Source organism: Mesoplodon mirus, assembly GCF_964341445.2.
Source record: "Mesoplodon mirus genome assembly, chromosome: 17".
Classification (NCBI taxonomy): Eukaryota; Metazoa; Chordata; class Mammalia; order Artiodactyla; family Ziphiidae; genus Mesoplodon; species Mesoplodon mirus.
In genome coordinates, this window is record NC_138993.1 from 75,165,382 (window position 1) to 75,178,880 (window position 13,499).

Below are 13,499 nucleotides of genomic sequence, written 5' to 3' on the forward strand. Positions count from 1 at the left end.
AGTTCAGTAAAACATTAGGAAACAAAACCAATTAAAATGTCTAGTTTTTATTATAAAAATGCTTGAGTCAGCTGAAACACTACAGCCAGGTTTATATACAGAGATGGTCAGATATAAAGTCAGAAGCAAGAAGATTTAGTCAGTTGTCATCAAAAATAATTTTTGTAACTGCAGAGCTGAGCTCTATTCTGAATGCAAAATGATGAGAATTCTATTTTACAATTTATGTGTCATATATTATATAACTTGTATATTTTATAATAATGATTATATTTAATGTGTTTGAGACATCCACATCTACCTAGGTATTTTCAATTAGAGCATCTCAAAATGAGGGGAAAGATAAGTGTCATATAATTTGGATATTTCTTCTATAGTAGAGAATCAGCCATTGGTGGTCTTATTTCAGAATCCTTTATCAGACGTTTTTATTTTTTCCTGCAGTAACAGACATCATGTTATTTTCATGGTTTCTCCATTTATTTCTTGAGTAACCTATTTCCCAAAATATATAACATTTAGTCACACTTTCCATAACTACTTTTAAATCAAACTGCTGAGATGTAACATCTATTTGTGTTGTTTTAAATGATTCAATGCATATTTTAATGTCAAAAAGTTTGAAAAATTACAATTGTCTGTATCATCTAATCAAAGAGAATCTTTTCCAGTGGTTTCAGTTCATAATGGAGTCATTTATTTTCTGTACATTTACTGTAAATATTTCACTCCAAATTGAAGAAGTTTCTTTATAGCATTTCTTAATCTTTGGTAAAGAAATTATCTCAGGACTAAAGGAGTTTATCACATTATTAGATGTGAGGAACACCTCAAAATATTATTTTTTAAGCAAATTGAATATTTTTTAAAATTTTTCATTCTTACCCTAACAACAATTTTCAGAAATTTCTGCTTTTCATTTATGGTTAAAATGACAGCAATAAGAAAATGTATCCTTTCACAGTGGGCTACTACTAGGGACAGATGCCACACAGTTTTATGGAAAATGACTTGTCTTTCCAGAATCATTCCTAGAGATTAATACACCATAAGTAAGATTAACATAGATCTTGATCTATCTATTAACATAGATCTTGATATCACTTAGGTTTTTTTTTAACATCTTTATTGGAGTATAATTGCTTTACAGTGTTGTGTTAGTTTCTGCCGTGTAACAAAGTGAATCAGCTATACATATACATACATCCCCATATCTCCTCCCTCTTGCGACCCCCTCCCACCCACCCTCCCTATCCCACCCCTCTAGGTGGTCACAAAGCACCGAGCTGATCTCCCTGTGCTATGCGGCTGCTTCCCACTAGCTATCTATTTTACATTTGTAGTGTATATGTGTCCATGCCACTGTCTCACTTCGTCCCAGCCTACCCTGCCCCCTCCCCATATCCTCAAGTCCATTCTCTACATCTGCTTCTTCATCCCTGTCCTGCCCCTAGGTTCTTCAGAGCCATTTTTTTTTTTTAGATTCCATGTATATGTGTTAGCATACAGTATTTGTTTTTCTCTTTCTGAGTTACTTCACTCTGTACGACAGACTCTAGGTCCATCCACCCCACTACAAATAACTCAATTTCGTTTCTTTTTATGGCTGAGTAATATTCCATTGTATATATGTGCCTCATCTTCTTTATCCATTCATCTGTTGATGGACACTTAGGTTGCTTCCATGTCCTGCTTATTGTAAATAGAGCTGCAATGAACATTGTGGTACATGTATCTTTTTGAATTATGGTTTTCTCAGGGTATATGCCCAGTAGTGGGATTGCTGGGTCATATGGTAGTTCTATTTTTAGTTTTTTAAGGAACCTCCATACTGTTCTCCATAATGGCTGTATCAATTTACATGTCCACCAACAGTGCAAGAGGGTTCCCTTTTCTCTACACCCTCTCCAGCATTTATTGTTTGTAGGTTTTTTGATGATGGCCATTCTGACCGGTGTGAGGTGACACCTCATTGTAGTTTTGATTTGCATTTCTCTAATGATTAGTGATGTTGAGCATCCTTTCATGTGATATCAGTTAATTTTGATGGGACAATTCAAGGGGATGAATGTGCTAGATTGTATCAGGTATGAGGAAGGAAATATGTTTCAGATGATATTTAATTACTGAATTCCAGCCCTTCCTTTGCCAGCTCTCATGCAGAATTTATGGGTCTGTATCTGTATTGAAACTCTTTTTGCCTTATCAATCAAGCATTTAAAGTTAAATGTCCTATATGGTATGTGCTCAAATGAAGTGACTATATTTTTAATATTTTTATATTCAGATCCACAAAAGTGTGAGTTTATTTAGGAAACAGTTAGTTTTAACTTTAAAGAACTTTCAGCTTTGCATATAACTCATGAAATCTAGTTGTCAGGGAGCAGAGGGGAAAAGCTCTGGTTAACCACTGGCCAAATCAGATAGAAGGAAGAAAATTCAAAAAATTTCAGAGATCATGGATGGAGTGGTAGAGGAAGAGACAATGCAAAAAAAGGGGGATTTTGCAAGTTTGAACAAATTCACTCAAGGTCTTCAGGTTTTAACATAACTTCCAAGACAGAAGCAATGTGGCATAGTTATTTTATTTTTAACTATTTTTTCAGGTTTAAAAAAGGAGGGTTTAATTAATTATATATAAGAATGAAGCCAGACAGGGCAGAGGGCAAGGAGTCACCGGAAAGCACAAGTCCCCTGGGGCCCTCCCCTTCCCCTACCTGCTAAATAGCTAAATAGCTGGAACCAGGTCCCAGTGACCACCGCTCCCTCCAGGCCCCTGGACACCCAGCTCCCTGGGTCCTCAGACTGCAGTCCACCTGCTGTAGACAGGCACTGGCCAGGGCTGGGACAATCAAGGGGACATTCGGACAGACACATTTTTTTTGGTTGTTTTATGTCAAGCTATTTAATTGGGAATGGGAGATACAGATAACAATTTTTCCTCTTTCTTGTTCATTTTCTTAAACAGAAGATCTTATTTTGTAATAGAATGCAGTAGGGAAGCTTATTCAGTCGACAGACATTCACTGATCACCAAATTTACCGAAACCATTTTTTACTATGAAACAGAGAAACAAGAAAAAATATTGGAAACAAGGGCAGGCACCCTGGGCCATTATTTTTGACCTGGAGCTAAGAATTATTTTGGTTTTTCTTTGTGTGTCAATATATGGTATTTAGATCTCATTTAAACATGTTATTTAAATATCGTATTTGGTATATTTCTACTTTATTCTCCACTTATTATATTAATAGTGAAATATCGATGTATGTTCATCATCCAAATAACGTGACTAGATTAGGTCATAAGAGCCTCTACATTTTCAGGTCTCCAGCTTCTTCCTCCATCAGGGTAGTCCCGCGTCTGAAATCCTGTTATTCTCCAATCACCCTGTTTCTGAAGATGCTTGAGCTGCCTCTACTTACTCAAAAAATTCTGGTCCCGGCAAGAACTAAAGAATAGAACTTCTCAGCAAACCATTCCAGCCTCAGGACGAACTCCCTCTGTGTGCTGACCCATGCCCTGCATTCCAATATGTTGCTTCTTTTCTCCTCTGAAAAAATTTCCCTCTAAGATTTCTTTGTGTCCCTAGAATCTCGTAAATTCCCATCCTCCCAAATAGCTAGGTCTGTGAGAAAATGGAAAATTATGCATGTGTTAGTCTTAATTTATTAATTGCTACACCCTTATGGGCAGGCCTAGACCACCTATATGGAGAATTAGGGAATTTCTGGTGTTGGTTATGGGGGGCGACTTGGCTTGCTGGCTGGAAGCTGGAATGTAAGGGCTGCTCTTATGTGTCCAGGAGAGAAGCCATGAGCTCCCAGCAGAGGGACAGGAATGTCTGAGAGGAGTCCTACTTAGCAGGTGTTGTGATGATACCAGACCTGGGGAAGAATTTGGGCATGTGGACAAGAGGAACCCAGGGCGGTCTCTCTTTTTTCGGGTGACTATCCAATTCTTGTGCGATTTACAATAACTTTGGCATTTACTTTGTATAAATACATCCCATTTCACATTAAACATAATCCTAAATATTGTTCCCTTTGCAAATGAGATCTGATTTCCATTTACAAACACTTTATCGGTAACTTCAATTTATATAAATTATTCATATTTAATTATTTTCAGTGAGTTACAGAATTCTAAATATTTCTAAGTGACTTTGGATTCTACCTAGTATAACAGTGCAGATTGGGGAACAGGATGGTCTGTGAAACTTCCTGAGCTCACAAAGGTAGTAGGTATAGAAATGGGTGACAGGAGGCCCTGGGTGGAGTGCTGGACCACTCCAGGATGTAGTCAGAGAAGGAGATGGACAAGGGGTGGCCAGTGAGGTAGGAACCAAGAGAGTGGATATCCTGGAAGACAGCAGAGGCAGTGCCCCAGGGAAGCAGAGGAATCGGCTGTAGATATCACTGGGAGGTCAAGGAAAATGAACACGGAGGGTTGAACGCTAGATTTAGAAATGCACATATCACTGGTGACTTCTAGAAAAGCCATTTTGGTGGAGCAGTGATGGCAAAAATGACCTGGTGGGGTTTGAATAGTGTGGAGGACAGGAATTTAAGAGAAGAAAAGACAACTCTTTTGAGGTTTTTGTTATTAAAAAAAAAAAAAAAAAAAAAAAGCAGAAAATAGAATAGCCCAGAGGGAAAGCAAGACTTCATCTTGGCTAGATTTGTGTTATTTTATTTTATTTTCTAATATCTTAAGATATTTTTAAGTTAAGAAATTAAAACTATAAGAAATAACACATTTGTTAACAAGTGTTGATGGGGTGTGGAGAAAAGGGAGCCCTCCCACACTGTGGGTGGGAATTGTAAATTGGTGCAGCTACCATGGAAAGCAGTATGGAGATTTCTCAAAAAACTAAAAATAGAGCTACCATGTGACCCTGCAATTGCACTCCTGGGTATATATCTGAAAAAAACAAAAACACTAATTTGGAAAGATACCTGCATCCCAGTGTTCATAGTAGCCTTATTTACAATTGCCAAGATATGGAAATATGGATGCAACTTAAGTGTCCATCAAGAAATGAATGGATAAAGAAATATATATATAATATTTGTTGACAAGAGCCCAAATATATATTGCTTTTGGAAATATTTCTTAAATACTCAAATATATTTTAGACCCCAAATTTGTAAGTTAATGCTGTAATTATACTTCTTGTTGTTTTTAACATGCTCACCTTCAATTGTGTAATCAGACCATATGAAGTCAACAGCATCAAGTGAAGCTCTTTACTATGGCTTCTCGGGGACGACTGTAGTGTGGCATCTAGTTACACTAACTGTGATGACCGTTCTTGAGTCAACATTTCACTGGTCTGAAATGTGTCCTGGAACCATGGATCTGCATGCTGAATCATCTTGTGAATTGTTTCCTTTTTCTCCACAATAGCTCTGTGTCAACATGACCAATGAGAAGATGCACCACTATATCAATGAAGTGCTTTTTCTACAGGAGCAAACAGAATGTGTACAAGAGGGAGTTACCATGGAAACGGCTTATTCTCTTGGTAACCAGACTGGAGTTTTGGATTTTTTTTTCCAGGTATTCACATAATATAATTAGATACTTTACAGGATGCATGCATTTAAATATACTGGAGAGAAAGAACTTTCTTTCACGGGGCCTTACTTTGAGGATATCTTTATGGGAGACTCAGCAATTTCTAATTTACTTATAATCTTTCAGTGTTGATTGAGGAGCACATGACCTTTCTCTGAAAGGTCATTTGAAGGATTACCAATTGATTAAACAGACAACAAGTATCAGATCATTTTGTTATAAAAAATATTCATCTGCAGTTATGTCGCTAAAACTCTCCTCTTGGCATAGTTATAAATACCCATTGTACAAATAAAATATTTTATAAAGTAACTCTAAGACTAGCAAGACCATTAAACAAATTCAGCAGAATCTTGTTTGTCTCCAAATTTCTAAGTTTGAATATGGAAAACCTTGGCAGAAAAAAATATATATATACGTACATATCATCTTAGTATTTCTGCAGATGTTTATGCTTATCTTTATTGTTTCTACCTTACAAAGCAAGAATCTTTGCCTCAATGTCGCCATCATAAAAACAGAAATCTATCATACAAACATCAGTCTCTATCTCCTAATGTAAGGCTTTATATAGATTCACCAGTAATATTTCTAAAACACTTGAACATTGTTTAAAACTGATACCATTTCGCTGTTGAGGAGAATAGTATATAATTTTCTACCCTTTATTTTTATAAATGTATACTTACAAATTACTTTATTCATTTTCCGAATATGTGCAATGTTCTTGTTTCTGGTACCAACTTGTCAACATTCCTTGTTTTAAGTACAGAAGAAGTTCTCTTCCTCCAGAAAGCCCTCCCTCTTCATGACACACATAGTATACAGTTTACCTCCTTAAGGTTAGAAGATGGGTTGACAGTAATATATACTTACCTGTATATGGGAAGCCTTGGGTACCCACTACCCCCCTTCTCGCTTGCTGCTATGTCCTTGACTGCTAAACCGCAGCCAGCAGAATGAAGTTATTTCTGTCTCTTTGGTTATCACCCTTGGGGTCTCATCATTGGAATGGTTATTTCAATAGTGGGACCTCATCAGTATGAACTGGAAATGTCAGTGGATATTTCTGCTGCTACTCCTCTTTGATACCCCCCAAAATGAGATGAAAAGACATACTAAGTATAGGGTGAAACTTGCATTTTTACCTATAAATAGGTAAGTCTATATACCAGAAAGAAAACATACAACTTTTCTGTAGTTGGAAATTTTATTTTTATTAAGGTGAGAATATATATTTCAACAAAGCCAGTGTTTTAGTGACTTTAAAATACACTTATTTATTTTCAATTCCTCTAATCAATAAATACTACTGAGAACTAACACGACATCAGAGGTTTGCTAGGTGGTGCGGAGACAGCAATGAACAAAAATAGACATGTATTGATGATAAAGACTAATTTATTTTCTCAGTGCTTGTATGAACGTGATGAGGATGTAAGTGGTATGCATGAGCAATAACAAAAATAGCAAATTGAGTAATAGAAGGAAAATACTCTCTCTTCTTAACTTTCAGAAGCCTTCTGGATTTCTCTCTTTATTGGATGAAGAAAGTCAAATGATTTGGTCAATGGAACCAAGTCTTCCCAAAAAGCTACACAGTCTTCTAGAATCCTCAAACACAAATGCAGTTTACTCCCCCATGAAGGATGGGAATGGGAACCTCGCCCTCAAAGACCAAGGCACAGCTTTCACCATTATGCATTACGCAGGACGGGTGAGTTCCAAGAACTGAGCCATTTATGGTATGCGCTAATGGGCCAAAGGTCTTAAGAGCAAGCCTTAAAGGTTTTGATGTTTTAGAGTTTTGATCATTGAAACTGGGTGAACAACCCACCAAATGTTTCTTTCCTAAGCCTGATAAGGACTTAGCATTTCAGAATGTGGGTGATGAAGCATGCGGTATGATTCTTCTCATAACGTTTCCCTATTTATAACTTAATACGAGCAAAAGAGACCTGGATTTAATACAAGAGCTCTTCCATAAAATTTGGTATATTTTCAAAATCCAAACAAACATTGGACATCTGAGTTTACTTACCCTCAATATAGTTGTTAGTATTAAATTACTTTTCCTAAACCTAAGGAAGAAAGCAACTCTCTGATCCCTCTCCATTGCCTAACCAGCTTTGTAAAACATGCTTCCTTCTTCAAATCCTTCAAGGACCGACTCTTATCTGTCTAAAACATGTCACAGTCCTGAGGCCAGCCTCCTATCAGGCTTCTCTGAGCTGGGCCCTGTCACTTCCTCCAAGGCTTACCTGCCACAACTCTCCTCTGCAAAACCCCTGTTCAGGTTCCTTTTTCCAATCCACTCCCTGTTTTCCTGCAGATCCCTTCCCCCACACGTGATGTCTCTTCACACTCAAGCTGGAAATATCCTCCTTGTCTTCTTCACAAGGTCAAATTTTATCCATCTTTTAATGCTCACATCCACATCCCACTTAATCTCCGATCCAGCTTCCATCTATAGTTAATTCTTCCACTTTTGCGTCTGTAGCCGCCAGACTTTCCTCCCTGTTTGGGATGTAGCACAAATAACATTATTAGGGGTTGAAACCCCTAGTCACTCTATCACTCTCAGTGTATTTCAGTTCACTTCAGCCGGTGTTTACTGAGACTCTACTATATGCCAAACCCAGGGCACTAGAGGATCAAAGATGAGTAAACCATATTTCTTGCCCTCAAACGTGTCACAGTCAAGTAAGGAAAAGGAAAGTCAACAAATACTTCTGCTATAATTTGCTCATAGCAATATTAGTCATATTAACAAAATTCCCTGTTACCACAAAGAAGAAAGAATGTATTTGGCTCCAAAAAAGAGCATAGAAACATTTTCAAGAGGAGGTAAAACGTGACCTTGGCCTCTAAGGGGGATGCTGAGCTGCCTGAGACTGTGGGGGAGGAACATCCCAGTTAAGACAAGGGCTTTTGAAAATGAATGAACCGTGCATCTGTCTGGATTCAGTTGCAAAGGACAGAATCCTGCGTAGCTGTTCAAGCAGAAAATAACTTCAGTGCAGGAAAATCACTGTCGAGGGGACTCTAAGTTGAACTTTCAGAAATGACCTTAAAACCACCCCACAGGACAGGGCTCCCTCTGTAGTTAGGGCCACGTCTTTGATCAGGAAGCCCGCAGCCTGATTGAGAAACTGCTGCTACAGGTACTGACTCCCAGTAACTGCTGCCACCTAAACCAGTAAGAGGCCCATTCCCCGGCACTCAAAAAGGAAGAGTCAGTAGCTGAGCCTGGAGCCTTCAGTGCTGGAGAAAACCAACATCTCCTGGACGTGCTCACCAGGTAAAACACAGACACAGCAGAAATGTAGCCTCCACCACTTCAACTTTCTAAATCTCGGGCAGTAGTTCAGACAGGTGGAAGCTGCAGAACGAGCGGACCCTAGCTGCAAAGGAGTCTGGGAGAAGTAATATTCGCACTTTCCAACATCTGCAGGACAGGAAGTGACCAGGATAAACCTAACACTCCACCATTTCCACCCATATCGCAGTTGGGAAATGGTACCAGACGTTTGGTCAAGTGCATGGAGGTTGGTAGGAGAAAAGTCTAGGAAGGTTGTTTGTGGTGAAACCATGAATAAATATGCATGTACCCTCGGGACTTTGTCCTCTTGACAGTGTTAACTTATCAGATGTTTTTAGAGAGGGTGGGGGATGAAGTGAGAAAACCAGAGGACATGATGTAGGTAGGTTGGGGAGAAAGGAAGGGGGGCAATGGAATCACTCCAACAAGGACTGCGTTTGAGCCAGAGCGGCAGGACAGAGTGGTGGCATTCCCAGGGAAGAGTGAGTGACTGAATGTGTGGAGCCAGGGAGGGGACACAGCTGGAGATGACCCTGAGGGCCTCACCCTGTTGACTGATGGAGGTTGTTTTAGGCCAACCAAGAAGGGAAATCCTGGAGAAGGAGGCTGTTTGGAAGGAAAGATATTCCACTTTAGATGCTTGGAATTTGAGGTTCTTAATGGAAATTCCCATGAGATGCTGAAAATACTTGACACTGGGAGGCTGGCTGTTTCTAGAAACCTAGTCATAGTTTGGGAAATGTGTATAATTGCACATGGAGAAGAGGGAGAAAGATGTTAGTAGGAAAGAAAAGTATCACAGAAACGAAGAGAAAAGAGTCATCTGGGTCAACAGGAAGGGAGCCTCGACAGGACACTTAGGCCAAGGAACACCTTTGTGAGAAGTTCTGGTGGGACGGTGCCATATGATGGCTTAGTGGATGTGTGGAGGAAGTCAGTGGATGATTTTATATAATAAATAGATATTCTCAGAAATTATCAACTATCCTTTAGAGTTGAGAGATTTAGCCTTTACATTTTTTTTATAACAGTAGCAATCTTTTAGTCCTATGTGCAGATTTTTTAATCTATATTTTCTTTATATTAAGAATTTACTAAAGTATATAGAAACAAAGATACTTGCATAATAAAATAACATGTTATTTTACTTTTCAATTCAAATGTTAGAACGTTAGAATACTTTCCAATTCAAAAGCTTTTGTGTCAGAATTTTTTATATTGAGGTACAGTTCATTTACAATGGTGTGTTAGTTTCAAGTGTACAGCAAAGTGATTCAGTTACACATAAATATATATATTTTTTTTTTCAGAATTATAGGTTATTCTAAGATATTGAGTATCGTTCCTGGTGCTCTACAGTAGGTCCTTGATGTTTATTTTATATATAGTAGTGTGAATCTGCTAATCCCAATCTCCTAATTTATCCCCCCCCTTCCTCTTTGGTAACCATAAGTTTGTTTTCTATGTCCGTGAGTCTATTTCTGTTTTGTAAGTAAGTTCATTTGTATCATTTTTTCAGATTCCACATATGTGATGTCATATGATATTTGTCTTTCTCTGTCTGACATACTTCACTTAGTCTGATAATCTCTAGGTCCATCCATGTTGCTGCAAATGGCATTATTTCATTCTTTCTTATTGCTGAGTGATATTCCATTGTGTATATGTACCATGTCTTCTTTAGCCATTCATCTCTTGATGGACACATTATTATGCAAGTATCTCTGTTTCTATATTCTTTGATAATCCCCAGTGCCTGGGAGAGTATCTGGCACATAAAATGCACCAATAAATATTTGATGAATAAATGAATTATTTGATACTTAAAAATAATTTATTGAATTCATAGGATTTAGTTGAAAAATTACAATAAGGTATAACTAATGATTTTGGAAAATTATTTTTCTGTAAGTTTCATGGAAGCTACCTTCAGTCGGTATATACCTGACCCGCCTTGTAAGTCTGTTCGTCTTGTATGCTGAAGACATACTAGATGTTCAGTAAGTGATAATTGCATTAAACTGAATGGTACCAAGCTTTGGAATAAAGTTTTGCTTGCTAATTATTGTATGTTTGCATTTAAAAAGTATTCTACAAGCACCTAATAAAATGTCAATGGTTTTAAGAAAATCTGGGGAAAAACAATGAGGAGTTTGTGTGAATGGAATCATTTCACTGAGTTCTGATAGCAATAAAGCAAAGCAGAGAAAGCCAGTTGATTAGTTGCCACATAGCTAAAGCCCTGTGGAATCACGAAATTTCCTGTAAAAGCACCTTTATATTTTAAAGCAGGATTTTCCATAATTGGAGTCAATTTTGTGGTTTTATAAAAGTCTTTCATTTCACTGAGATGTACTAAAGAGTCTTAGCCCAAGGACTCCCTGAGGACTCATTCACATGTTAAAGTATAGATTCTATGTAATTTGTGGCAATATGTCAAGGCATATGCCATTCTAATCATCAGATGTAACTTTGTATACTTAAATTTTGAGCTATTGCATTTTCAAGGAAAGCAGCACATTCTGCATTTTATAAATCAGGAGATGTGGCAAAGAGCTAATTGGCTTAAAATCAGCAGGCAGGGTCTATTTTGGACAGTAGGATGAGCAATCCTGAATAGCGCTTTGATGATCAAGTTGATCCCAGAGGAGACCTCAATGGCTTTGGGGTTCGTGGGTTTGTTTGTAGTCTCCTCTTGTCCAGATGGGTGTGCTAGAGAGTTCTTATCATCACTTGCCCCTCCATGCCTGGTTTACCTAGTTTTGTTAGTAAAAACATGCCATATCTCATAGGAAGGACGATCGTTACTGCTGGTGATGATATTGACATCCAGCTTCCCGCCCCCAGAGACCCGCACATCTGACTGTTCTGCTCTGACTGTGAGACCCTGCCATGCTTCTGAATCTCATTTGGAGAAGAGGCTCAGAAGTCCTTTTAGAAATGTTTAAGCAACATTATTTAAATTATAGCTGAAGTTCTTCCCTAAACACATTTGAATTTTTCATTACTCATAGGAGCGTGGTGTATTTTCCAATCTCCATTACAGAAATATTTTAAAGTAAATGGGATGAGGCTGTGCATGAAATATTAACAGGGTCTCACTAATGACCATGAATTTGAATTAAAGAAGCTTTTAATTGTGGTTTTTTATCGTTGTTATTTGTTTTAGCAAATTTTAAACCTTATATAGGGTTACCTGTTTTAGGAATTGCTCTTTAACTTCTTTTAGTGATTTAAATGATGGATAAGCATTAAATCCAGAAGTGTGTCTAATTTTATTGGCTTTTAAAGTTAAGAATCTTGAAGGAAAGAAGACTTAGGATTTGGCAAAAGAGGTTGGCTCTTAGGAAAGTTGAATTTCCATGAAGGTGATTCCTAAACTCCAATAGGAAGTAGTATTTTGAAGTTCCTACATTTTAACGTGAGAAAAGGAAATTGATTAAGAGATAGTAAAGCAATCTGAAGTAATAAAAGTTAAATTCATGAAAACAGAGGTCAAGATTAATAGCTATAAAATATATGACACTTACATATTTGACCTTCTTTGGTGTCTGATCGTAAGGTCTTTGTCTGAACGTTGTTTATTATGATCATTTCTTTTTTGGCATGAAGTGATTCTTTTGGGATCTCACATAAGTGTCCCATTGTATGACTGGCCTTGATGATTTATACGAATCATGCTCGTGGTGTTGCTCTTACCTAAGGTGACATGCCTGTGTTTTAGCCTTCTTCTGTTTCCAAACCCATAAGTATCATAGTGAATGGAATGGTGCCTGCCCCACACAAAAGACAGGTCCTCGGGCTCATGCCTAGAACCTAAGACTGGCATCTTATTTGGGAAAAGGCTCTTTGCATATTTAATTAAGTCAAGGATCTTGAGACAAGAAGGTCTTCCTGGATTATCTGTTGAGCTCTAAGCCCAGTGCCAAGTATCCTTATAAGAGGGGGGCCGAGGGAGATTTGAGAGAGAGAAAAGCAAGTGGAGACCAGAGTGATGCTGCCACGGGCCAAGGAAGGCCGGGAGCCACGAGGAGCTTGAAGAAGCCCAGAAGGAGGGCAGGGATGCCGGATTCCAGAGTGGTTGCTGGTTACAGCAGCCCCAGGAAGCTATGCACATGTTCATTGGGTCAATGTTTACAGATTAGAAAAGCAGTGAGGAGTTTTAACTCGTAGCATTGTAGGTTTTTTTTCTTTTAACACATTTGATCCATTCGAAAATGACGCCTGCATTTCTCCATCTCTATTTTTGCTCACATGGTTTCCTCACCTGTAATGCCCCTTTCCTCTTTCTTTCCAAATCATACCCATCTTCCCAAGGCCAAGTTCTTGGCCTGATCCAAATTCCCCTGCTCTGTCTCTCCCCTCATCAATAAGCACACCTGATGCTTACCTAGCAGTGTTCAATTTGCAGAGTGCCTGGGAAACATTTTCACCACAACCTTCCTGGTAAATATTACTGTGTCAGTTTTCCAGTGAAGTAAGCCTTGGTGGAGTTGAGTGGTTCACCAGATATTATACAGTTATGTGTGAGTCTCCTGGGGGCACCATTACGAAGTCCCCCATCCAGCATGGCTTAAAACTGTAAAAACATATCCT

General features: G+C 38.2%; 1 protein-coding gene across 1 annotated transcript in view; it reads left to right on the forward strand.

The window, feature by feature from the left end:
* The window catches only part of MYO16 (myosin XVI), a gene marked incomplete at both ends in the record, with an annotated part of 418,949 nt that overhangs the window by 254,950 nt on the left and 150,500 nt on the right, over positions 1-13,499 (forward strand). Inside the window, 2 exons of the mRNA XM_082602366.1 lie at positions 5,411-5,563; positions 7,098-7,298. Coding sequence (XP_082458492.1) covers positions 5,411-5,563; positions 7,098-7,298 — 354 coding nt within the window. The remainder of the gene's footprint in view (positions 1-5,410; positions 5,564-7,097; positions 7,299-13,499) is intronic.